The sequence below is a fragment of the Acinonyx jubatus genome, unplaced genomic scaffold, assembly GCF_027475565.1.
Source record: "Acinonyx jubatus isolate Ajub_Pintada_27869175 unplaced genomic scaffold, VMU_Ajub_asm_v1.0 scaffold_20, whole genome shotgun sequence".
Classification (NCBI taxonomy): Eukaryota; Metazoa; Chordata; class Mammalia; order Carnivora; family Felidae; genus Acinonyx; species Acinonyx jubatus.
Window position 1 is genome coordinate 365,479 of NW_026463939.1, and position 26,399 is coordinate 391,877.

A 26,399-nucleotide genomic window follows, 5' to 3' on the forward strand; every position below is an offset into this window, starting at 1 on the left:
TCACCCACCCAGGTGGCTCCTGCCTCCCCCCACCAGGTGGGACCCCTCCCAGGTGGCTCTTGCCTCCCCCTCCTACCAGGTGAAGCCCCCCCAGGTGGCTCCTGCCTCGCCCCCCCACCAGGTGGAGCCCCCCTCCCAGGTGGATCTCACTGCCCCTGGTGGCTCCTGCCTCCCCCTCCACTAGGTGGAGCCCCTCCCAGGTGGATCTCACCCCCCCCAGGTGGATCCTACCTCACCCCCACCAGGTAGAGTCCCTCCCAGGTGGATCTCACCCCACCCCAGATGGCTCCTGCCTTGCCCCCCACCAGGTGGAGCCCCTCCCAGGTGGATCTCACCCACCCAGGTGGCTCCTGCCTCCCCCCACCGGTGGGGCCCCTCCCAGGTGGATCTCACCCACCCAGGTGGCTCCTGCCTCCCCCTCCACCAGGTGGAGCCCCCTCCCAGGTGGATCTCACCCCCCCAGGTGGATCCTGCCTCCCCCTCCACCAGGTGGAACCCCTCCCAGGCAGATCCTGCCTCCCCCTCCACTAGGTGGAGGCCCTCCCAGGTGGATCTCACCCCCCCAGGTGGCCCCTGCCTCGCCCCCCACCAGGTGGAGCCCCTCCCAGGTGGATCTCACCCACCAGGTGGCTCCTGCCTCCCCCCACCAGGTGGGGCCCCTCCCAGGTGGCTCTTGCCTCCCCCTCCACCAGGTGGAGCCCCTCCCAGGTGGATCTCACCCCCCCAGGTGGCCCCTGCCTCGCCCCCCCACCAGGTGGAGCCCCTCCCAGGTGGCTCCTGCCTCCTGCCCCCACCAGGTGGAGCCCCCCCACCCCAGGTGGATCTCACACCCCCTGGTCATCCTTGAAGTCTTGTGGCACAAACACATCTTTTAATAGTTAAAATTTTAGATGTTTATCATAAAAGAAAATGGCACACGAATGCTGAGTCCACAGATACTTTTTTTATAAGAAGAATCTAACCTCTTATTGTAAATTTACAGCCGTTTCAAACCTAATAGGATGGTCTCAAGGAGTGTGGGTTCTAGGACCGCCGTAATACTACAGACGTGTTGCCTTATGACCAAGAAACCCAGGTGTGGGCAGGGCCTCGCTCGTCCAGTCCCATAGGGGAGTCCTCTGGCCTCTGCAGCGTCCGGTGCTCCGGGGCTGGGAGGGACGCCACCTGACCCCACCCATGTCTGTCAGGGCCCCACCTGCACTCTCCCAGACCGGCTGTCCAGGGAGCCCATCTCTGGGCTTCTCCTTGCCGAGTCCCGCGTCTCTTCCCAGGTGGCACTGGTGTCTCCGTGGCATGCCTGGCTGACGGGCGCCCCACGCAGGAGGGAGGGCGGGGCAGCCAGAAGCCTCCACGTGGCCCACCCTCCCTGGAAGATTTCCTCTGGACAGAAAGAAGTGTCTGTGCTTCCAGGCTCCGTGTTTTGGGGTCACAGCTGTTTGGGCTGTACAGTGGTGGACTCGAGAGGGACAGCACCCCCGGTGAGTATCAGCTCGCAAGACTGCACCCCAGTCAGACAGACAAACCAGGAGCCCTGTGAATGAAACTTGAGAGTCAAGGAAATTTCCTCCCTGGACGCATCTTCTTCCAACTGAACAGCAAGAGAGCGGCCCCGAGACTCAGTGAATCTGCAGTGGCCCGACGCGAACCTGTTTCCGGTACTGGCTGGAGGCTGCTGTCCCGTTAAGCCCACTTTCCCCAATGGACGCTTGGCACCAACTGGCCTGGAGGTGACCCTCCCCCGGGTGTCACCCAACCACCAGGACGTGGCCCTCTGCTGTCCCCACCACTCCCACCGCATCCTGGCCAAAGTGCTGCCTTCAAAACCACGAGTCCCCAGGGTCTGGGACGCGCCGGCATCTGGCATTCACTTCAGGCAGCCAGTGCTCAGCCCACCATCGCCGCAGGCATCCCGGAAGCAGGTGTGAGCAGGGACCGCGGACACCGGAGTGACCATCACATGATCAGGGCAAGGGGACCGGCCAGAACCATGTGCATCACTGGGGTCTGCTGTCATTGTGTGAAGATTCACCCCGATGTTTGCTCCAAAGTAACATGGAGTGAAAATTCTCTCAGCTGGTGGAAAAATAGATGTATTTTTATTATTATAGGGACAATAACTAACGATCGTTAACTCTTCGCTGTATGCGCTCAAAAAGCATTGGGCACTTGCTCCACGCAGGCATGAAGACGTCATACTTAGCATGTACACGAAGAGACAGGGCGTTACTACGCATTTGTCGAAAAGTTACGCCTCTCCTGAACCAGTAACGGTTCTAGGAACTGCATCCCATGTTTAGTTATTTCATCCCATTTAGGCGTGGATCCCTTTCAGAAAAAGTCCTACATGTGAATTTTTTTTATCTCGCAAAGAGGAAATAAAGGTGGTTACCAGCTTTGCACCTTGAACGTGGCTGGAGAGGAAGGGAAGCCCACGTCCCAGAGACTCAGACTCGGCTGCTCAGAGTGGCCCCCGCCGCACTCACGAGGGGTCTGCAGTCCCTGGGCCCCTGAAGCAAGGGTGGGGGAGCAGGGCAACACCCCGTCCCTCATCGTGGCCGGCACCGCACGGCGCATCTGAGGAACCCCCTTGGCAAACGGCAGCGTGGGGAAGGGTCAGGACCCTTCAAACCCCACATACAGTCCCTACCGTTCACTCTGGCGTGGCTTCTTTGTTAATTCGTCATGAGATTAAAGACTAATGTGCAAACAAAGCCACTGCTGAAGCAGTTGCCGTGGAGATGGTTACACAACGGGGGGTCTACGGGATCCCATGTCAGGCGTAAGCTCAGACCCTGAAGCATGCACCAGATAAACGTTCACGTTCACTTCGAGTCTGTCAGACCTGACGCTCACGACGTCTCCAGCGAGGACCTGCCCGGCCATACCCACGGGTGCCAGGCTTGTTTCTACGGGAGGGCGTACCAGAGGGACGCCTGTCCAACCTCACCCGGTAGGACTCTCAGCACGAGGGGGCTCCATGCAGAGCTGCGGAACACAGGCCCCCTGGTCCAGGCTGACGCACGTCCCTGGGCTGCACACCTGTCAACCAGAAACTAGCTTCCGGGCCCTGGAACCTTACCAGGTCACCCCGAGGAAGAAACCCTTCACAACCAGGAAGTCTTCATTTTCCTGCAAGAGTTTAGACTCTTTTATTGAGTGGCAGAGTTTTGGAGGTGTTTACACCGTGCAGAAATGAGGGGAGACCCAGGGATTAAGGGGGACAGGCACCATGAGGCCCCCTCAAACGACAAGAGAGGAGAAAACCAGAAGAGCCATGACCATCAGAGAGCTCACTCATCAAGAAGCCACGAGCGCGGTCCCACCAGAGGCAGGCATGCGGGACCTGGGCGTCTCATGTCCCTCTGGCCGCCACGCATTTCCAAGGGTGGGGGACGGGCACAGCGTCACAAGGCCGGGGCCACGGGTGGGGGACGGGCACAGCGCCACAGCGAGGCTGGGGCCCACGGGCTACTTGAGGAGCTTCGCCACGTTCAGACTGGGGACCACGATCTCCTTGAAGATGGGCACGTAGTTCGGGTTTGCCTGCGTCGGGCCCTGCTCCAGCGTCTCGATGATGGTCTGCTTCATGTCCCGGCTGGTGTCCCCCCGCATGGCCAGCAGTGCACCGATGTGGTCATCCCTGTGGATGTGGGGACACCAGGGCTGCGTCAGGGGTGCACACACAGCCACTGGCCCCCAGGCCCGACTCAAACTCCCCCAGTGCTCTCCCCACGCCTGGCTCAGCCAACTCCAAGGCCCCAGAGGGGGCTGGACAGCTGCAGACCACTCGTAACAACAGCAGAGAAACCAGAGTTCTCCTCTCACTGTGGCCTTTTCTTCAAGCTACAAGCACAAAGCTTTCTAGACTCTGTTCTCCTAAATTTTTAATGGACTGCCTGCTTAGAGCAGGAGGACCCTGGGGAGAACAGGACCACCAGGCCCTCCTGCTTGAAGCCCAGAACACTGGCAGAAAGGGAAGACACTGGCTGAGTGTCTTGGTCGAGTGTGGCACGTGTCCCCTCTTCTCTGAACCCCGGAGCACAAGAGGAGCTTCCTGAAGCCATCTTGCTGTGCACCTTCCCCAGCAAACAGCGTGACCGACGCCCCACCTGTTCACTGGTGCTGACCCCAGGAGACGCGTCCCATGTTGGGGGCCTGTGGAGGGCCAGGGGAGGCACAGAGACATTGCTGTTCTCTGCAGTCCACTCTACTCCTGGCGGTCGCCCCCCCAGTCTGTCCCCACAGGAGCCCAGACTCCCCTCCCTGCCCCCCCAGTGGCGCTCACACCTGACAGCCAGGCTCTCCCATCTTCCCAGTGACCCTAGGAATGAGCCTGCTGCTCTGTGCCATGAATTCTAGCTGGAACAGGAAGGCACACTGGCCCTTACCTGATGTCTGGGTATTTGCTGACCAGCGTGGAGACTTCCAGATAGAGAAGAGACGGGTCTGTCAGCTTAATAACTTCTGCGACGGCAGTGATGGTGTCACAGTACCCATCTGCATCCTCCCCAAAACCCTGGAAGACAGGGCGCCAGCGGCTGAGGGCCACAAAGGGGGACCCCGACAGGTCTCTGTCAAGCCCTCACTTTGGCTGGCTCCCCACCTCCTACGTAGGTGGCTCTGGATCCAGCTCAGGATCCACAGTGGAGCCCTCACCAAGCACTCAATGGCGGTGCTACCGGCAGGAGGGCGGGGACAGTCGACAGGGAGTGAGCCCAGGACTGCCCATGAGGGTCAGACTAGCGTCTGGCTAGCGCTGCCCCCCAAGGGTCTAGAAGCCACGCCCCAGTGCACGAAGCCTCAGCCACAGGGTCCACCAGACCTTCCCGTTCACACAAGGGAGACCGACAGGTCACCCGGTCCCCGACCAACTGGCCTATGGCCCTGGGGGTGGGGACGATGAGAAAGCCTCGGGGCCCAGGCGGCACTCACGGAGGCCAGCTTCCGGAACAGGTGGCGGAGCTGCGCGGCCTCCCGGACCATCCTCTCTGCGCCCTCCTTGCGCTCCTCTGCGCTGCGGAAGGAGATGCGCTTCTGCATGACGGCCCGCAGGTACTCCAGCACCACGCGCCGCTGCGCCTCTGCCGTCATCCTCTGCGGGCAGACACAGGGTCAGCGAGGTCCCTGCGGAGGTCCACCCTCTGTGGAGACCCGGGCGGGCGAGCCCTCGCCAGTCGCCGGCAGAACCCTCCAGCAGGTGCACATCTGAGGTTTCCACTGCATCACCTCGCTGAACCACAACCCCATTCGCTATGGTGCTTTCCACTAAGTGGTGAAAGGAAACTGGAAACAAGGTTCTCTCCTGAGACGCGCCCGCGAGCCGCCCGAGAGAAGCCATCCAGACAAGACCCGTCTACCATCCGGAGGCCTGCACACAGCACTTGCCAGACACCGGCATTCGATCGACACAACAGATGTTTACGGAAGTAAACAGTGGAACCAAAAACTGTGCAAGCAATGGACGAGAGGGCTGCACGCCGACCTCTGACCGGCCAGAGGCTTCCTGGCAGGCGAGGGGACCGGTCAGTCGGGGGTTCCAACCACCGGGCCTCCCTACAGGTATCACTTTTAGTGGCTGAGTCACGAGAATTCCCTATAAAATTAGTCCTTAGACAAGGGCTATACTGGGTCCCAGCCAACGCAGCAGGACAGGAAGACACGAAAGGTGTGAGGACCAGAAACGAAAACAGTGTCTCTGTTAAAATGACACAACCACGTACGTACAGGTCTGAAAGGGTCCAGAGACAAATCCTAGAAACACTCACAAAGTTTTACAATATCTGAACGTGAGGTCAGTGTATTTAAACCACTTCCATAAGCCAGAAGCAAACTTCTTAAAATATATCACTTTTTACGGTACACAAGCACGGCCCAACGCCCTGGCAGGACACGCGAGGAGGGAGTGAGGAGAGATGCCCGGGCCCTGCAGGAGGACTTCATGCAGACGGCCGAGGGACACGGGGGCTCGGGCACACGGCTCCTTCCTTCGCCCATCTGCAGCAGGGTTCCCAGGTCCTCGCAGGGCCTGGCCGCACAGGGAAGAACCCTTGGGCCTCTGCCGGAGTGGAAACACAGCCAGGCTGCCTGTGCCCGGGATGGGGATCCGGAGAGGGAACGGCTGCTTCACCCTGGTCCACAGCCACTGCCTCCACCCTCCCTGCCAGGGGTCCCCATCACGAGCACTGCCTGCGTGTGTGGCCTTGTGCCAAAGACGGTTTGGTGGGGTGCCAGGAGGCAGTAAGGCTAAAGGAACAACAGAAACCCCTTTAGACGCTGATGTGTCCTCCCTGCCTCAGGTTACTGAAACCACCTGTGAACACCCAGTCACAGAAGAACTGGACACTGAGTTCCACACGAGATGCCATGTGGGCTCCAACATGCAGGTGAGCACATGCCAACACCAAGTGGCTGTGCCCGCGCCCTTACCTTTTTATACGGCTTTTTAATTTTGGCAAAGTCATTGAAATAGTCTTCCACGGTAACACAAATGGTGTCCACGGCGTTGGACCCCAACAGCCACTTCCTCGTCATCAGCTCACTGAGATGTTGCTGAAAAGTGAAGGACAGAGAAAAACGTCACTTGGACGCTGTCCCCAAGTCACGTGTATCGGGAGGAAGGTGCTGCAGAGCCTTGGTGCCGTTCTGTGACAGCAGACCCACTCACAGGAAACCCCACTGGCCCGCGATCCGCAAACGCGTACCTTAGCTGCAGGAGGTGGACGCCGCACGTGACCGTCGTGCTGGGCTGCGTCCTCTACGCACGCCTGCAGTACACGTGCTGCCTTTAACATTCACGAGCATTTATTGCTTGATACTCTGCAACTCATTTACCCCAGCCTGACGGACACTTACAGTTTTTCACACTTGGCAATTACAAAGAAGGCTGCGACGAATTTGTGTTTCTGCAGGTGAAACCCCAAGAGCGTAACTCAGTCCACAAGTGTGCAAAGTGAAGCGTCAGCAGCCCTCCAGAAATTGCTGTCTGCACGTCTGTCCCCAGGCCGGCGACAACACGGACAGGTACTGCCGTGTTTAACCCTTGCTGTCCCGCTAAGCAACAGATACCACTTGGCTTGAATTTGCATATCCTGAAGGTCAGGGAGATAGGCAATTTTGTTTTGTATTTAGGACACTTGTAAAAACCCTTTTCTGTGAAACTTGGTCACCCTTTACTTTTCTCTTAGAGTTGTTACTTTATTTTGAAATGATTTCAAATGTATACATTTCATCTGTTTTCTACGCCATTTTCAAGAAAGTTACAGACCTCACAATACGATCCCACCAATCACCCCAAAAGCTCCTTTCCAGCTACCAGCAGGACCTGAGATTGATCACAGCAGGACCTGAGATTGATCACAGTTTTAGTTTGTTCAATATATTCTGGTTTCTGCGAACATATCTAGATAATGCTAAGCCATCTAACCTGACTTGCTGTTCTCGGTGTATTATCCCTCAGGTGTGATGCGAAACGCACTTTGTTAATGGCTTGTTTTATGTTTTCACTCAAAGCTGAGACTGGTCTATGTGATGCGTGTGCAGTGTGCACATATTCTCAATTTGGTTCTGGTTTCGAGAACTCGCTAATGAACGTAATCCATCTGCACACTTGCCCCCACTGAGTCTCCTCACAGTTCACGGGGTCTCTGCTCAGCTGTACATTGGAAGGGCCCCAAACCTGGGCCTCTGTCGTACAGGCGTACGTCACAGAGACGGAAAAAGCCCTTTGACAGTGAGAGAGGTGAAGTCGAGTGTCAGCTGGGTGCGTGTCCCCAAAGGCACACAGGACGGTAGCCCCGTTTTCAGCCTAGAAACGAAACGGCAAAGAAGCGGCTCCCACCTCCAGGTCCAGGAAGACCTCCTCCAGCAGGCTGCCACAGCCTTCCTTCGCAATGGCGTCCAGAATCCCATCCATGCTTGGCTGGCTCAGAGACACGCCTGCTTCCGCGTCACTTTTCAAGTACTTCCTCTTTAAACTGACTATGGATTCTCTACGAGGCAACAGTTACGGCTCCGTGAAGTGGCCGAGCGCCCTTACCCGCTCCTCTGTTGTTTCTGGGCCGCCCTGTCCACGGTCACTTACTTAAAGGTCTGGCAGTTGTTGATGATGGCGATCACATACTGCACGTAGCAGTGCGGGTGCTGCCGGTCCCTCAGGTGTTGTTCTTTGTACGACTGGGTTTCGTCCTTGTATCTGGAACACACAGCCCCAGTAAACATCAGTCGAGGGGCAGGTGGGTGTGCCGGGCGCCACGCTGACATCACACCTCATAAATACATCTGGCACCGCTGACACCTGAGCAGGCGAGTCTTTACGAATAAGGTGAGTTTTGGGATGATCTGTAAGACCAGGGAAGCTGATCACTTTAAACGGACTCTTGAAGATAAATCTTCTATCGGGCTTTAAAATATGGTTCAGGATTCTCATTACACAAATATTTAGAAATATTTCTGAGTAGATGGGAAATTATTATTTCATTGGACATACAACTTGCCTAGAAATGCATACAATGGTGTTGAGAACATTATCAAATATTAGATAAAATTTCACTTTCTGAAGAAGAACCAATAAATTACTCAAAAATAAATAACTCATCTGAGGTCAAGAAAACAAGCAAGTGAGATCACTACACACTTTATTTTTGGATTTGTTAGATTCCCAAACGTGTACAGGAGTTCGTGTTCTACAGGAGTAGAACAGCACAACGTACCGTATGTATGTTTAAAAGACCTTAAGAAAGAAGCAAACTGAAAACTGCCAATTACAGAGAAATAATTAAGCATTTATTCTGCCTTTCTGTCCGACATGTGGTTCAGGTAGTCAAGCTTCTGAGGCTGATGAGGAAAGTCTCCTCTTTCTGCTAACAAAAGGACTAAACAAGGCCATGATGTGCAGGTGGGTGACTGACGGGGACTCCCAGTGAGGGGCCCAGCTGTCGGCACCTGAGCCAGCAGAGGACACAGGGACGTGCATCTCCTCGTGTACACACTACCTGTGCGGGCTTCTTGCCAAAGGGCAAGGTGATAAAGATGAAACCCACAGCCTTTAGAGCCAACACGTGGTTGGCAGGTGGATGGCAGTCAGGGTTAGGCACTGTGAGATAATCTGACACGTGTCCACAGGCCAGTGGCTGAAAGAGGGGCAAGGCTGCACTCGAGGACCCGAGACCTCGCAATGCAGACCCTGCCGCTACCCCGTCTGAATATGTAACTTGAAAGAGGTTTTCCTGGATCAACAGGGGGACGGGGGGACCCAAATACAAATTTGGTGTCAGATGATCCCAAGAAAGGATGCTCATGTGTACGTGGGTTGATGGCCCTACAGTGAGATAAGAACGCAGGAAATGAGGTGCCTGGATGTCTGGGATTTGCTTTAAAGTCCTCGGGGTGTACAGATGAGGTGAAGGGGGCTTTAAAGGGACAGCTTTTGAAGACGGATGACGGGTTGAGGTTTTTACACCTTTCTACTTCTGTAGAGGTTTGAAAATCTCCTTTGTGAACAATGCAGAGGGAGGGAGGGGTCCTGGAAACACACCCCGAGACGCCCTGGAGGGCCGACTCCCAGTGATGGAATGTGGAGCCACCACCGAAGAAGTCTCCCCCTCCTGGGCCAGGGGCAGTTCAGACAACAGGAAGGACGCGTCTGGAGGAGACTCTAATGATGGCGGCCCTGACCTCACTGCCCAGGAGACCTCACTGCCCAGCGGACCCGTCCAGACTCTCAGGAAAATGGCACGGTCCATTCCAAAGGAAGACAGTTAAGAAAAGGCTTGTTTCAAAATAACGAAGGTCACTATAGCAAATCCGGGCTTCAAGCATTTTTTAACACCAGGCGTATCGGGATCAAAATTTTGCTTTTAAGTTTTGAAAACATACACTTTCTAAATCAGCACGCTGGCAAAAATACATACCTGCTCAGGAAAGAATTCATTTGCTGAAGACACAGAACTAGTACCTTTGTTTTCAGGTCTTCACTTATCTGAGCAGCAACTTGGAGATTCTGTTCAAACATCTAAAAATCGGAGAACTTATCAATTGTCATATAAACTCACGAGAGTTTCCCATTACATAAAACCCCTATCTGCCAATTGGTAGTTACAGTCCACATTCAGGAAAAAAAAAAAATGAAACCGCTTGAAAAATAACAAAGTTAGTCAAACAACTTTCTCACTAGATAGAAAAAAACCAAGTGAATCACTTCCTAATTACCTGCAAACAGGCTGGTCTCCACAAAGAGGGAAATGTATATGCTCCCCAGACAGGGAGGCTGGGTGTGGCTGGGGTCACATGGGTGCCGGGGGTTGGGCTATGATTTGCCACGGGGATTCCTTACGAAGAGTTAGGAGGGCATACACTGGACTGAGGGGAGGCAGATGTACAGAGACAGAGAAAGGCCAGACGGCCAAGCCAACTCCAGGCCCGTGGCACATGAGGCCTGTCAGGACACCAGTTTCCAAAATGAGGGAAAGGGTGGGGCCCCATCGGATGCTGACGGTGTCACCCAGAGACAGACGCCCGCATCGCTTACTTGTGCCCAGCTGGTGCCCAAGCACATGCCGCTGATACGGTCCCACACAAGTATCAGAACATGGCTCAGCCCCCCTCCTGCCAGAAAGCTTCCTCCAGGAAGAAAAGCCGACAGGAAAGAAGCTGGAGGGCGCCAGCAAGTGCCAGGCGTCAAAAAGTAATCATAAGAAGGCATGATTATGGCCAAAACATAAAGGACCCCTTCCCAAATCCATCAGGCGATGTTCAATCAGGTGGCATTTATGAAGACAAATCTTGGACATTTCCAACATGAGGAAACGTCAAAAAGCAAACTCCTATCTGAGCACCATACGCAAATAACACGTAATTAGGTTCTAGTTCAAATCCGAACACCTCACGGAAACTAAAGCAACGGTGGGCACAACTGCTTCAGACGGAGAAGGGCCTGAAGTACGAGGTGGGGCTCCCTCTGTCTTTACTACAGGGGCGGCTTCCTGCTGATCTGCAGCACCCACAGAGCCCACGGACAGCCGAGGAATGACCCTCGATGGTGCGACAGTACCTGGAAGACGATGGCAGGGAGTGTCGTCTGGTAGTACCCGTCTTGGTCGGCTTCGGGCTCCGTCTCTTTCAGCCAGTCTTTCTTGTCTGTTTCTAGTGCTTTCCGCAGCCAGGCAATTATGTTTGACTAAAAGAAGTCCAGCATCGCAGAGAAGGAAGAGAAGAACAGGTCCCTCTGAAGCAAGGCAATGTCCTCTCTTCAGGGGTGCAGCAGCAGAAACCAAACTCAGGGTCCCGGGAGTCCCCGTTCCCACACGAGCCGTGCCACAAGCTGCCACCATGGCAGGTGGGGCCTCCACAGACAACCTTCCGGGGCGAGAACCTCATTGCAGGCCAGGCCAGGCCGGTCAGAAGTACACAGAAGCACCAAGGCTGCCATGCTCCCAGTAGACCCGTCCACGAAGACCGCACACCAGCACTGTCGCTTCAGGACACAGACCCCACCCTGCTCAGCACCTCAGTCAGAATGCTATCTGCTACTCGGGCTCACCTTGTCCAAGGAAGCAGACCCTGACCTCCTCCTGTCACCACAGGCCACCTGGGGGTCTTGGGCGGCATCTGGTCCCCAACTGCCACCACCCTCCCACTCCTGGGCTCAGCTCTAAGAGGCTGGCTGGCACCACTGCCCATCAGCAGGACATCCAGGGGCCTCCCAAAGCCTCCAGGGGTAGGACAGGCTCACTCCTCACTCCAGCCGGAGGAGGTTCAAACACGTACCTCAACCTCCAGACCCAGCGGCCAGAGGACAAGCCGCCCTCCTCATCTAACTGGCCACGTGCACTTCAAGCCAATTTCTCAGAAACAGAGCCTGCACATCCTGAGGAAACCAACATCAAAACAGGTCTCTCCCCTGCCTTCTCTTGCCCACTGGCTTCGGTGACGGCAGCTTGACCCAGAGAGCCCACATCGTGGTCTACGTGAGGGACACAGCCTGGCTCAGGACCACACAGCACCTACTCACAGTGAGAGTCGACATGTATGTGTCAAGCAGCTCAGAGACCACATCTGGAGAAAGCAAAGGCTCCAGGGTGCTGACATCCACTTCTGGGGCCAGCTCCGCGTTCCCCATCATCTCTGCACTATGGCAAAACCAGGTACGAGAAAGAATAATTACTAGGAAGACAGAAAACACTCAGGTAAGTGCTCCTGGGTCTTGTCATACACAAAGGCCCCCCCCACCCCCCACAATGCCACGCCGGGGAGGGGAGACAGGGCTTGGGGAGAGTGCTGGGCGAGAAGGGGCCACATGAGGCGGCTCATTCCCTGGCCTCAGCCGGCTGCACCCACATCACTCAGGAAAGAAACCCTGTGAGAGGAAGAACTGTTTTTTCTACCCATAGCACCTCCCCATGGGGAAGGCCAGGGCCTGGCAAATACAAGGTGCTCAGTAGACAGGTTCTATCAAACAAGGGAGTAACACCCAAGTACAATAATTTAGAAACCAGACCCTGAAGTTAGTGTTGCTAATCTATGCGGTTCATAACCTAACGTGAGTCAGCAAAAAGTGTCAATACGTTCAGGCGACTGTGCTTAAGAAGACACGGATGGGAACTGAGTTCCAGAAAAAAGTTTCCATAAAGAAGTTAGTATCTACGTGTGGCTAGTCCTCAAAAGTCCGAGGTTTAAATGTTCAGAAAACTCACACACCTTATGCCGTGTTCCCTAAATGTGTATTTACAATGAAAACGCTGAGTACTAACAGCTAGTCCACTATGTGTAAGAAATACAAGGTCTGGGGCGCCTGGGTGGCTCAGTCGGTTAAGCGGCCGACTTCGGCTCAGGTCATGATCTCACAGCCCGTGAGTTCGAGCCCCGTGTCGGGCTCTGTGTGGACAGCTCAGAGCCTGGAGCCTGTTTCGGATTCTGTGTCTCCCTCTCTCTGACCCTTCCCCGTTCATGCTCTGTCTCTGTCTCAAAAATAAATAAATGTTAAAAGAAAAAAAAAAAGAAATAAAAAAAAAAGAAATACAAGGTCTTCCTCAGTGAACTTCAGAAAATTCTGTGACTATTAAAAGACTTTTCATCCTAGATTTACACCCAGGGAATCTTTTTCAAAAAAAAATTTTTTTTAACGTTTAATTTATTTTTGAGACGGAGAGACAGAGCACAAGTGGGGGAGGGGCAGAGAAAGAGGGAGACAGAATCCAAAGCAGGCTCCAGGCTCTGAGCTGTGAGCACAGAGCCAGATGCGGGGATCGAACTCACAAACCGTGAGATCATGATCTGAGCCGAAGTCAGAGGCTTAACCGACTGAGCCCCCAAGGCACCCCTCACCCGAGATTCTTAGATCAACCTCAAACCAATCAAGCACAAAATCGCTCATTCCTTTTGTGAAGTGATAAAACCACAAGGCTGGAATGCAAAGAGAACAGACTTTTCTCGGCTACTGGTGAGAGTAAACCAGACTGGGGCACCGGAAGCCAGGAGGACGGAGTGGTGCCTCCTTCCCAGCCATGTGACTATGCAGGTCCCGGGACCTCCTGTGCCCACGCGTCCCCACCTGTCCAACGGGGTGAAATCACACACTCGGGGCGCCACCGCAAGGAGGGAATGGGTTAGTGCACAGCGGGCTCAGTATCATAGAAAAGCGCAACACAGAGCCGCTCAATAGGGCCTGGGCATCAAGGGCACCACCTAAACACAAGGGTATTCACACAACCAGAGTCTGGGCCCTGACCTCAGGGGAAGCCCACAAACAGGCCAGAGAGGAGACTTTCGTCGGCAAGAAAACAAAGTCTGAGGGTGCCGAGCACACACCAGAGCAAAACAACTCAACTCTACGTGAATGAAATGCAAGAGTGAACCTGGAGTTACCTTGTGTAGGTGTTCAAGACCCAAGTCAACAGGCTCACGATCTCATTGGCTTCCAGGTCTTCGGACGCGAGCTCCTGCATCCGCGTGCTCAGGGCCTGGTGGTACATGCTCAGGAGGTTTCTGAAGATTTCATAATGCGGGGGGAAACACTGAACCATCAGGTTTTTGGCAACAATGAGGTCATCTAGCACGTACTTCCGTATAATTTCCAGGTGGCGGACGAGCCACATCTTGTCCGACTCCCTGGTGTCTGCCTGTGTGCCCTCAATTCTCGTGGTCACAGTTCTGTCCAAGATGGCAAACATTTTCTCCTTCCAGTTCTTGGGCCTCCCGGGAGGAACAAAACCAGTTTGCTTTTTTCGGTCGAGTATGCGCCTGTCAATTTTTTCTTCCCTTTCGATGATTCTAACAACTGAGACCAGCAAGGTGGGGTCACGGCGAACAGTGACCAGTGACCTCTGCAGCACCATCCACAGCTGCTTGGCCAGCTCGTCCGAAAGCCCCTGTGTGCTCCCGAAGTAGCCGTGGATGAGGGTCATGTCACGAGTGTTCCCACTGTCCATGCGGTACTGCTCATACATCAGCCCGTCCCGGGAGCACTCCAGGTCCATCAGCTTCCGGTGGGCCTGCAGGAGTGCCCCCTGTTCTATGAGGTCCTGGGTCTCCCTCACGATCTCGGGCACTAGGGAAAAAGGCACAAGATGGCACTGTGAAAACCACACAAAAGGCTGTGCGGGACGCTGGGAAGGAGGCAGAGGATGGGGACCTGTCTGTGAGGGATGCTGGGAAGGAGGAGCACGGGCACCTGTCTGTGTGGGAGGCTGGGAAGGACACAGAGGACACAGCATGGGGACCTGTCTTGCCACCCAGACAACTGCACTGGCAGAAGCTGGGTAACTACTTGGACTGTGGAGTCTGCGGAAGGCCAGCAACTTCCCAAAGAAGGCTTGGTGGTAAACTAAGATTAATTTCGGTCCGTCGCAGCTCTGAGCACAGGAGCAGCTCCCCAGGCCCGGCCCAGCCCACCACATGCTCTTGAAGCAGCTCGCACACAGCCCGAGAGAACCTGGGTGAGCAGAAAGGACCACGTCCTCCAATACTAAGGATCTGTGTCCCCAATGCTAGCTGATCAGGGAGATGCGGACACGGAGGTGGAGCCCACTGTTACTACAGGCCCACCACCAATGTTGTAACCCTTCTCTCTTCCACCAGGTGACTTCTGGGGGATTTAAAGAGCCAGTGCCTCTTTCCCCCTCTGTTTTTATCCCCTTCTCCCTCCAGACATAGGTCCAGGCTCAGCAGACCTGAGAAGACCTTCAATACTTCTTGGTCTGATCTGCAGCACAGGGACAGCCTCCAATAACCAAAACACAAGTAATAAACAAAATCACCCCCTGGGGAAGAGGAGCACCTGATTTCAGAGTTCTCAGGTTACCAGATTCAAATGCCCAATGTCCAACGAAAAAAAAAAATCACAAGGCATCAAAAGATACAGGAAAGTATGGAGATTCAGGGGAAAAAATTACCCAACACAAACCATCTGTGAGAAACACTAGGTGGTTTGTCTACCAGACAAAGACTTTAAAGCAAGTCTTAAATGTGCTCCAGAGACTAAAGAAAGAGGTGCAGAAAGTCCAGAAAATGATACAGGAACAAAATGCAAACATCAACGAAGAGCCAGGAACCCTAAAAGGAAACCAAAAACCACCCTGAAAGTGAAAACATTTATCTCAAGTGTCCAAAGGCGGGTCTGATGGTCAGAAGGAAGACTGCGGACCAAAATGGGACAATGGACATTACCAGGTGAGAGGACCAGAAGGAAAAAGGACTAAAGGAGAGTGACCAGAGCCTCGGGGGTCTGTGGGCCACCATCAGGTGACCGGCACGCACACTGTGGGCATCCCAGAAGAGGGAAAGAGAGAAAAGGGGGCAGAGAAATGATCTGACTAGTGGTCAAACTTGCATTTAACTTGATCAAAGACAGGTCTATGAACATCTGAAAACTCACTAAACTCCAAGAAGAAAAAACTCAGAGGATCTAGAACAAGACATGTTACAAACACACTGCTGAAAACCAAAGACAAAGGGAGAACCTTGAAAGCCGTGAGGGGGAAGCAGCTGGCTGCCTATGAGGGAACCTCAGTAAGACAAGAAGGTTGTTCACCGTGGAGGCCTGACAGCAGGGGGCTGGGACAGTCGAAGACTGAAAGGAAGCCACTGTCACCTGAGTCCCATACCCAGCAAAACTATCCTTCAAAATGAAGGAGATATGAAGACACTGCCAGACACACACAAGCTGAGGGAGCTCGTGACCCCAAAACCTGCCCGGAGACCTCCTGGGAGCCCTGCAGGTGACAGGAAAGGATGCAGGACAGTAATGCAAAGCTGGGTCGAGAAGTACAGATTTCGGTAAGAGAAATATATGGGTAGCTGGAGAAGCCAGTGTTATTGTAACTTTGGTTTGTACCTTTACTTTTTGTTCTAAGTAATTTAAAAGACTAATACAGCTAGGAAAAAAATTACTTGTTCAAAGATAATATTACTATAACTGGTTTATAATTCCACATGATTTGAGACTAATACATAAAAAACAACAACCAGTGAGTCTGTTCTTGGACAACATATAAAGATGTAAGTTTGTGACATCGACAACTGAAAAGGGGTAAGGACGGCATCATGTAGGAGGAAGGTTTTCATCTGTTATTGAAGTTAAGCCAGGATAAATTCAGAGTATTTTAACTTTATTTTTTAAATGTGATCCCCATGGTAACCACAAAGAAAACAGCTATTGGATATATAAAAAAAGGAAAGGAGGAGTAATTTAAACATTTCACTACAAAAAAATCAACTAAACACAAAACAAGACAATAATGCAGAAACGGTAGACACAAAGGCTGTAAGGCACACAGAAATCAAATGGGGAAATGACGGAAGTAAGGCACCCACTATCAGGGATTACTCTACATGTAAGTGGATTAAACTCTCCAATCAGAAGACCAAGACCGCAAAATGGACAAAAACACAAGATGCAGCCACCTGGCATCTACAGGAGACTCACTTGAGATCCACAGATACAAAGCGTGTGAAATGAGAGGCCGGAGGGAACACTTCATGTGAACAGTGACCAGATTAGAGCAGGTGGCCCTACCAATATCAGGCAAAACAGACCCCAAATCAACAAGTTTACAAGACACAAAGAAGGCATTATATGTTAATAAGAAGCTCTTTACAGCCAGAAGATACAATTACAAACATTTACGCACTCAATGAGAGACCACCGAATTACACGAAGCAGAAATCCGCAAGACTGGGGAATAGACAGTCCTGTGATCATAGTTGGGAGACTTCGATGTCACTCACAGTAACGGACAGGACAAGCAGTCAAGAGAGAAGGACACAGAGGACCTGAACCACACAAGCACCGACCTCTAACAGACACCCAGGGGACACTCCACCCAGCAGTGGCACACCTGTTCCTCCAAGAGCACGTTTTCCAGGACAGACCATATCTTACACCACTAATTAAATCTCAGTAGATTTTAAAAGACAGATATTATACAAAATACCTTCTCCAACCATGATAGATGAAGTTAGAATATCTGTAACATTAGAAAAATGCACAAATCTGTGGACATTAAACATATTCAATCACTGGATCAAAGAAAAAAATCACAAAAGAAATTAGAAAATACCTATGAAAACACAGCACACCAAAACTCATGGGACCAAGGAAAGCAGTTTAAAGGAGAAGTGTATGAACTCTAAATGCTTACATCAAAGAAAAGGAAAAATGTCAAGTCAACAACTGAACTTTATAATTTAGGGAACCAGGAGGAGAGCAGGGTGACCCTAAGGTCAGCAGAAGGCAGGCAGTAAAGAGGAAAGCAGAGAGAAACAAAACAGACAACAGGAAAAGAACACAGAAAATCGACAAAACCAAAAGGTGGTTCTTTGAAAAGATCAACAGTTGACAAACGTTTGGCTAAATGGTCTTAAAAAGAGAGAGAAGACTCAAATACTAAAATCAGAAATGAAAGTGGGGACATGGCTGCCGATCCTGCAGAAATACGACCACAAGAGTCCTGGAAACTGTACAACGACCTAGACAAGGGGCACAAACCCACCCAGACTGACCCTGAAGAACAGGAAATCTTTTTTTTTTTTTTTTTAGTTTATTTATTTATCTTGAGAGCAAGTGTGAGCAGGCGAGGGCAGAGAGAGAGAGGGAGGGAGAGAATCCCAAGCACGCTCCCCGATGTCAGCGCAATCTCGTAATCGTGAGATCATGACCTGAGCCGAAACCAAGAGCGGGACCCTTAACCGACTCAGCCTCCCAGGCGCCCCTGAAGAAACGGAAAATCTAAACAGACCCATAACTAGTAAAGGGAGGGGAAGTGGGAGCTAACATTTAACGGGTGTAAAATTTGTTTTTTCTTTCAGTTTTACTAGCATGTGACGGGCACGCAACACTGTCCCATGCCTGTTTCACGAGAGGAGTCCGGGGGTGGGTGGTCATGACAGCTGCACAACAACGTGAAAGCACTTGACACCACAGAACTGTACACGCAAACAATCAGGCTGATAAACTTTCCACCCTGTGTATCTTACATTAAAATAAAGTGGGGGGTGGGGGGGAAGGCTGTGTGCACAGCACTCCTGAATTACAGGTAACGAGAAAAGCCTGAAGGCCGTCAAACCAGCACATCTTGGCTTCCCAGGGGACTTCTACCAGACATTTAAAGCAGAAATAATACCTATCCTTCTCAAGCTATTCCAAAAAATAGAAAAGGAAGGAAAACTTCCAGACTCATTCTATGAAGCCAGCATTACTTTGATTCCTAAACCAGACAGAGACCCAGTAAAAAAAGAGAACTACAGGCCAATAACCCTGATGAATATGGATGCAAAAATTCTCAGTAAGATACTAGCAAATTGAATTCAACAGCATATAAAAAGAATTATTCACCATGATCAAGTGGGATTCATTCCTGGGAGCAGGGCTGGTTCAACATCTGCAAATCAATCAACGTGATACATCGCATTAATAAAAAAAAGATAAGAACCATATGATCCTGTCCATCCATGCAGAAAAAGCATTTGACAAAATTCAGTATCCTTTCTTTTCTTTTTTTTTTTTTTTCAGTATCCTTTCTTAATAAAAACCCTCAAGAAAGTCAGGATAGAAGAAACATACTTAAACATAAAAGCCATTTATGAAAAGCCCACAGCTAATATCATCCTCAATGGGGAAAAACTGAGAGCTTTCTCCCTGAGATCAGGAACACGACAGGGATGTCCACTCTCACCGCTGTTGTTTAACATAGTGTTGGAAGTTCTAGCATCAGCAATCAGACAACAAAACGAAATCAAAGGCATCAAAATTGGCAAAGATGAAGTTAAGCTTTCACTTTTTGCAGATGACATATTATACACAGAAAATCCCATAGACTCCACCAAAAGCCTGTAGAACTGATACATGAATTCAGCCAAGTCACAGGATACAAAATCAATGTACAGAAATCAGCTGCATTCTTACACACTAATAACGAAGCAACAGAAAGACAAAGAAACAGATCCCATTCACAATTGCACCAAGAAGCATAAAATACCTAGGAATAAACCTAACCAAAGATGTAAAAGATCTGTATGCTGAAAACTATAGAAAGCTTATGAAGGAAATTGAAGAAGATATAAAGAAATGGAAAAACATTCTGTGCTCATGGATTGGAATAAATATTGTTAAAATGTCAATACTACCCAAAGCTATCTACACATTCAGTGCAATCCCAATCAAAACTGCACCAGCATTCTTCTCGAAGCTAGAACAAGCAATCCTAAAATTTGTATGGAACCACAAAAGACCCCGAATAGCCAAAGTAATATTGAAGAAGACCAGTGGGAGGCATCACAATCCCAGACTTTAGCCTCTACTACAAAGCTATAATCATCAAGACAGCATGGTATTGGCACAAAAACAGACACACAGACCAATGGAACAGAATAGAAACTCCAGAACTAGACCCACCAAAGTATGGCCAACTAATCTTTGACAAAGCAGGAAAGAATATCCAATGGAAAAAAGACAGTCTCTTTAACAAATGGTGCTGGGAGAACTGGACAGCAACATGCAGAAGGATGAAACTAGACCACTTTCTTACACCATTCACAAAAACAAACTCAAAATGGATAAAGGACCTGAATGTGAGACAGGAAACCATCAAAACCCTAAAGGAGAAAGCAGGAAAAAACCTCTCTGACCTCAGCCGCAGCAATTTCTTACTTGACACATCCCCAAGGGCAAGGTAATTAAAAGCAAAAATGAACTACTGAGACCTCATGAAGATAAAAAGCTTCTGCAGAGCAAAGGAAACAATCAACAAAACTAAAAGGCAACCAACAGAATGGGAAAAGATATTTGCAAATGACATATCGGACAAAGGGGTAGTATCCAAAATCTATGAAGAGCTCACCAAACTCCACACCCGAAAAACAAGTAATCCAGTGAAGAAATGGGCAGAAAACATGAATAGACACTTCTCTAAAGAAGACATCCAGATGGCCAACAGGCACATGAAAAGATGCTCAACGTCACTCCTCATCAGGGGAATACAAATCAAAACCACACTCAGATATCACCTCACGCCAGTCAGAGTGGCTAAAATGAACAAATCAGGAGGCTATAGATGCTGGAGAGGATGTGGAGAAACGGGAACCCTCTTGCAATGTTGGTGGGAATGCAAACTGGTGTAGCCTCTCTGGAAAACAGTGTGGAATTTCCTCAAAAAATTAAAAATAGATCTACCCTATGACCCAGCAATAGCACTGCTAGGAATTTACCCAAGGGATACAGGAGTGCTGATGCATAAGGGCACTTGTACCCCAATGTTTATAGCAGCACTCTCAACAATAGCCAAATTATGGAAAGAGCCTAAATGTCCATCAACTGACGAATGGATAAAGAAATTGTGGTTTATATACACAATGGGAATACTATGTGGCAATGAGAAAGAATGAAATATGGCCCTTTGTAGCAACACGGATGGAACTGGAGAGTGTTATGTTAAGTGAAATAAGTCATACAGAGAAAGACAGATACCATATGTTTTCACTCTTATGTGGATCCTGAGATACTTAACAGAAGTCCATGGGGAGGGGAAGAAAAAAAAAAAAAGAGGTTAGAGAGAGAGAGAGCCAAAGCATAAGAAACTCTTAAAAACTGAGAACTAAGGGTTGATGGGGGGGGGGTGGGAGGGAGAGGGGGGTGGGTGATGGGTATTGAGGAGGGCACCTTTTGGGATGAGCACTGGATGTTGTATGGAAACCAACTGGACAATAAATTTCATATTAAAAAAATTATAAAAAGAAAAACAAAAACAAAAACAAAACACCAGCACATCTTCCCAGTAAGATCTACTCCTAACAAAAATACATATGTATCACAGCCTCGTTCATTCCTCAAGGGAAGGAAATTATTTTCAACCCCTGTGGATGGACTGCTTCCAGTAAAGTCACGTTCTGGTCATCTGGCGTTAGTTTTACAAGACTGGAAGGAAATCATAAGGAGAGAGATTAACTAGCAAGGTGCCAGCTGGGTGTCACAAAGGAGAGTCGGGCGTGGGGACTCCATGCTAGTCCTGGGGACAGCCACCAAGAGGAGCTGCCTCCTTAGCACCCGCTGCAGGGCCGGCAACAGCTGTGCCGTTCGCGTAGCTATGTGGGAAGCAACTTGGAAGGTGGCCCAAGGTATCAGACCTTGGGAGGCTGAGTGCAGAGCGAGGGGTCAGACCAGGCGCGAGAGGGCCGAGGAGTCAGAGCCTGAGGACGCAAGCTGCCAAGGTGCTTTGCAGTTCCACAGTGGTGGGAGACACGCGGCCTCGTGACGTTCAGGGGTCAAGGAGAGTTTAGGGAAGGACACAAAGAATCCACGGACACCAGACATGGGATAAAGGAAGGTTCGGCATCAGACTATCCCAAGGCCTCTGGCTGGGATGCTGGTGACCCTGATAAAGGGGAGGGGATGAGGGTGGCGGGAGACAGACTCTGGACTGTGCAGAGTGGACAGAGAGCCCCGCCCAGGTGACTGACTGTTCCACAAGGCTGTGGAGTGTACTTCTTCTCAGTAATGAGGTGTCGGGACACGGCTCCGAAAGGGCCACTCCATACTCCCTTTCCCTGCGCCACTCCGCCAGCCCCCAGACCCCCACCAGGTCCCAAGGTCCCCAGTGCTGAGCTGCCTGATACCGCAGAGCAGTCCCTCCTCTGCCCTCCCCACCCTTGGCCTGTGAGCACTCTCTTCCACCTAGAAAACGCTACTCTCCTGCATCACCTCTCTCTGGGAACTGGACCCTCTGTCTTGTTCACCAGGATGCATCTTCTCCTTGGCCTGTCAGGGCCCCCTGGTCTAACAGCCATACTGTGGCCAGGGGAGCGAAGCTCCCATAGCGCTTATTTGACTAACCCGTTTCTGTGCCTCTGTCCTGGCAAACAGAACGACAAGCATTCTCCTGGTCTTTGCAACTGGTCCCTTCGTCCTTAGTCCAAACAAGTAGTCAACTGCTTAGGCGGGAATCAAACCCACTATCCGTGCAGAGGCAGGTCTACAAAACACCCTGCACGAAAGCTGGGTCCACCCCCGCATCACCCACAGAGCTGTGGGGAAGAGCACCGACAGCACGCTGCCCCTGACGCCCAAGGCACCCGCCCTCCTCAGCTGTCCCCCCAGCCACCTGAGAAGATGTTCTTGAGGTTTTCCACGGCGGCAGCAAGCTGGCTGTGCCGCACAACAGCGTCCTTCACATCCTTGAGACTCTCAACGGTGTTGATGCTCTGCCTCCAGTCTCTGCTGACATCGGCCAGGGACCGCTGGATGTCTGTGACGTCGTTCAGCGCGCTGTGGAGCTGGCTCAGGCCTGTACGCACACCATCCAACTGGGACTGGATCGCAGCCTAGGGGAGACACCCAGGGGAGATGCGTCGGGCTCTGCACCGGGCCTGGAGCCTAAGATATTCTCTCTCTCTCTCTCTCTCTCTCTCTCTCCCCCCTCCCACCCCCCGGCCCTCTCTCTGGCTCATGTCTCATGATGGACAGTGCCACTGTGCAGAACTGGTACATCTGAGATTCAGACTCCCTCCACCAGTGATGCCGAATGGCCACGAGCAAGCTGTACAGCCAGAAGGCAGGGGGCATGAAGGAATGGCAGCAGGTGGAGGGGACAGGGAAGGGAAAGACCAGGTGGCACAATCAAAGCCAGGAACACACCTGACCCAGGAGTCATAAACTGCAGGTAGAAATCATTACGACGATGGTACCAGACTGCACAAGGTTCCTAAGTCACCAGTGATAATCATCTGTTAATCCCACAAGTTTCTGGAACAGATAAAAATTCTGACTACAAATGTAGCGGGTCCAAACTATTTTTTAAAGGAAAGGAAAACTACCATTTTAAATAAGTCTAACCGGCCTTCAGATGCTTCATTTTGGGACAAATGAATGACCCTCACCTGTCTCATCAAGCCTGCCATTGCCCGGATGCTAAAAGCGTTTTCGGCTGAAGAGGTGACCTTGCAGCCTCATTCTCTTAAGGGTGTTCCTTTGGGACTTCCAATATCCCCACAATCTCCTTTGTAAATCTACTGCTTGGTAATACAGGGTTGGAAGGAATGTGTTAAGGAAAGGTGATGTTCCATTCTGCCTCTTTCCAGATCGTCACAAAATCCAATTTAATTTAGCAACACTACAATGAAGATGTTGTGCAGAAACCCAGAACTCAAAAGAAAGAGATCTGTCCTGATTGGGAGTAAAGCCGACGCCCATGGCCTCTCTGGTCTCGTACCTTCAATCTGGCCTCCACAGAGGCCTTTTTCCGGGCCTCTCTTCTGCGATACTGCTCGACTTTATCCAGCTGGTCCGGGCGCTGAAGCATCCCAGCAACCCTCTGGACCGCTGTCGCAACAGCCTCCCGGTCTGTTTCCTTCATGATTACAAAGCAGGTGGGATGTCGACACCTGTCATGCTAGAGGTGTCCTGTGAGGGTGGGGGGAGAGCGCGGGAGGAGGTCAGGGAAGGAAGAAATATCAGGTACAGAACTCATTCCCCTAACAGTCAGCTGTTCACAATGGAGCTGGAAAGACAGCATTTGAGATCATTAACCCATTAAACCCGAAAGCTGAACCGGGATTACGAGCTCCTTAATACGAAATGCAAACCTTCAGAACTCTGATACGAAGACAGTTCTACCCCTAAGTGGAGCAAAGGCACTCACAGGTATGAACTCTGATCTCTGAACAGAGAACGTGTCCGTGGGGACTTCAGAACCCTCATCCTATCAGATGTCGGTCTCCAAGGGACTTCTCCTCCCTAGACAAGGCCAATTTCTGGAGCCTTCACAGAACCCTTCGGCCACATCGGTGGGGCGGCTGTGCCCAGAGGCCTCGGTGAGGACGCGGAGGCACAGGGACAGCACACACCTCAACATGCCTCGCCCCTCCCCTGCTCAAGTCCCGGCCCACGCCCTAGGGTTCCCCTCAAAACTCACTGCCGTCTGTAATACCCAGCATTCTGCTGCCTGCACTGAACAGCCCAATAACCAAAGATGAGGGGGCAGAAGGCACCTGTGCTCAGGTACAACGTGCAGAGCACCGACGCTTGCCTGCCGGGCAAACCTACCTTCCAGCCCAGCTCCAGAGCTCTATTCCTGGCACCAACAGGGGCATCTGGTGAGGCCTGCCAAGTGAGAGGGTTTCATACACACGGGATCCCCTGACCTCAGCTATTAAACTCCTACTTCTGCGCATGTTTTCTGTATACAGCTTCTTAAAGCGGAAGGGCCATGCTCTCCCTTAATACTCTTAATACTTTACTCCTCATTCCCACAGCTTTCAGAAAAACCCAGAACTGCACGACTATCTCCGCCATGGGCTCTGTATCAGGTAATCACTGGGTGCAGGATGCGCCTTTCTGCTCCTCTTTCGAAAGGCACTACGCTGCAACCAGTCCTTCCCACCAATGCCGAGAATCTAACGGGACAGAAAAATGCGCAGGTGCCAAAGGCAACCAGCCTTAAATTCCACCATCCGAAGGCAGGCGTTTCCTCCTCAGCCGACACTCACTGCAGAGGTAACCCGCGCTTCCACCGGCCGCACACCTGCACGGTTTTCCGCACGGGGCGGGACGGTAACCGCAGAAGCGGGCCTCCAGCCGGTCGCAGGTGCGCACAGCAGGCCTCGGACGGCCCCCTGCGGCTGGCTCGGTGCCCCCCGAAAGCTCCCCAGCGAGCGGCGCTCTCGGAGTCGACAGGCCCCTACCCACCGGGGTGAGGGGCGACATCGCGGCCTCAACCAAGCCTTCCCGGCCACAGAGCGACCGGGCCGCGACAGTCGAGAGCCCGGCTGTGCTGCCCGTTTCCCCGCCCGACCCCTCCCATTCCCCCCTCCGTCCCCTCCGTCCTCGCACCGCGCCGACCACCGCCCAGGAGCTCGCGCTCCTCCGCCGCCGTCTACAACTCACCGCCTCCACCGCCGCCGCCCGGCTCTGGGCCCGGAAGTAAGCCGCCCAAGACACTTCCGCTTCCGGTCGCGCGCCGGAAAGGCGGGGCCTGAGCTGTCAGACCTGAGGGGTGGCTGTCTCCTCCCACCGGTCGAGGTAGCCTTCAGGACCGGGTCCCGGCCCGGGTCGCTCCCACGGGGGTGGAGTGAGGAGGGTCCCTTCCTCACTCAGCCCCTCTTATTCCAGCCCTTCCTGTCCTCTCCCCTCCGCGGCCCCAGGCCGGCTGTTCTGTGCACCTGCCAGTGCCTCTCCTTGGGCACCGTTCTCAGTACTCATCTTCACTATGGTCTCTTTCCCCGTGTGTCCTTTCTGTAACCCTCTGTGACCTCCTTCAGTGAGGGAGCCACTGTGCCCCTCCATCGCTCCGCCTCATCTTGAGTATTTTCCGCCCTGGTTTCCATTACTGGGGCTCTGTGTATTTATTTGTCCACATCTGTCTTTCCTGTTACAATGTGGCAGGGGTTTTGTGGCCTTCGCCATGCCCCAGCTCCTCCCCAGACCCGTGACTGGCATAGGGCAGACATTCAGTAAATTAATGAACAAGGTGGGTAACGGTTGGTAATCAGTCACATCTGACTGTCTAGATCAACACCCAGCTTGTTACTTCGCAGCTTCTTAGCTGTTGTTACACCTTGGAATCAAAAATGAGCCCAGCCCCTCAGGATCAGCACATCTCAAGATCACCCCTTGTAATGAGTACAAACAAAACAGAAGCCCACCTGGGAACAACCCACAGTAGGACTGGTTGTCACAAAATGCTAAGAGGGTGGAGGCCAAGCTGGGGGTTGGGGGGTGGGTCTTGGGGATGAGGAGTGTCACTGGGCAGAGGAGCAGGGGTGGGAGGTGGGGGGGCTGCACTAGCTGGAAAGAAGAGGAGGAAGCAGGTCCCTGAGTTACTGTGTGAGGAGAGGCCCACTGGCCAGAACTAACTTCCAGAATGAGCGAGAACATGTGTTAAGCCACTCAGATTTCAGGGTTTGCCTGTTGTGGTAAG

The 26,399-nt window shown here is 52.1% G+C and overlaps 1 protein-coding gene across 6 annotated transcripts; it reads right to left on the reverse strand.

The window, feature by feature from the left end:
- Nucleotides 1–3,124: 3,124 nt before the first annotated feature.
- On the reverse strand, nucleotides 3,125–25,454 carry EXOC3 (exocyst complex component 3). 6 transcript variants are annotated; one of them, XM_015087018.3, is made up of 14 exons: nucleotides 25,367–25,408; nucleotides 24,527–24,583; nucleotides 23,694–23,884; nucleotides 22,587–22,806; nucleotides 13,861–14,542; nucleotides 12,008–12,125; nucleotides 11,048–11,173; nucleotides 9,909–10,009; nucleotides 8,081–8,191; nucleotides 7,838–7,988; nucleotides 6,427–6,549; nucleotides 4,933–5,094; nucleotides 4,389–4,516; nucleotides 3,125–3,640 (listed from the first exon to the last, which is right to left on the reverse strand). In XM_015087018.3, the coding sequence occupies exons 3-14, from the start codon at nucleotides 23,835–23,837 to the stop codon at nucleotides 3,469–3,471; spliced, it is 2,238 nt and encodes a 745-aa protein (XP_014942504.1). In that variant the 5' UTR covers nucleotides 23,838–23,884; nucleotides 24,527–24,583; nucleotides 25,367–25,408; the 3' UTR covers nucleotides 3,125–3,468. The 6 variants fall into 6 exon arrangements, with proteins under 6 accessions (XP_014942504.1, XP_014942502.1, XP_026929079.1 ...); XM_015087016.3 differs by lacking the exon at nucleotides 24,527–24,583 and having other exon boundaries at nucleotides 25,367–25,453; XM_027073278.2 differs by lacking the exons at nucleotides 24,527–24,583; nucleotides 25,367–25,408 and adding an exon at nucleotides 25,005–25,258.
- Nucleotides 25,455–26,399: the final 945 nt, after the last annotated feature.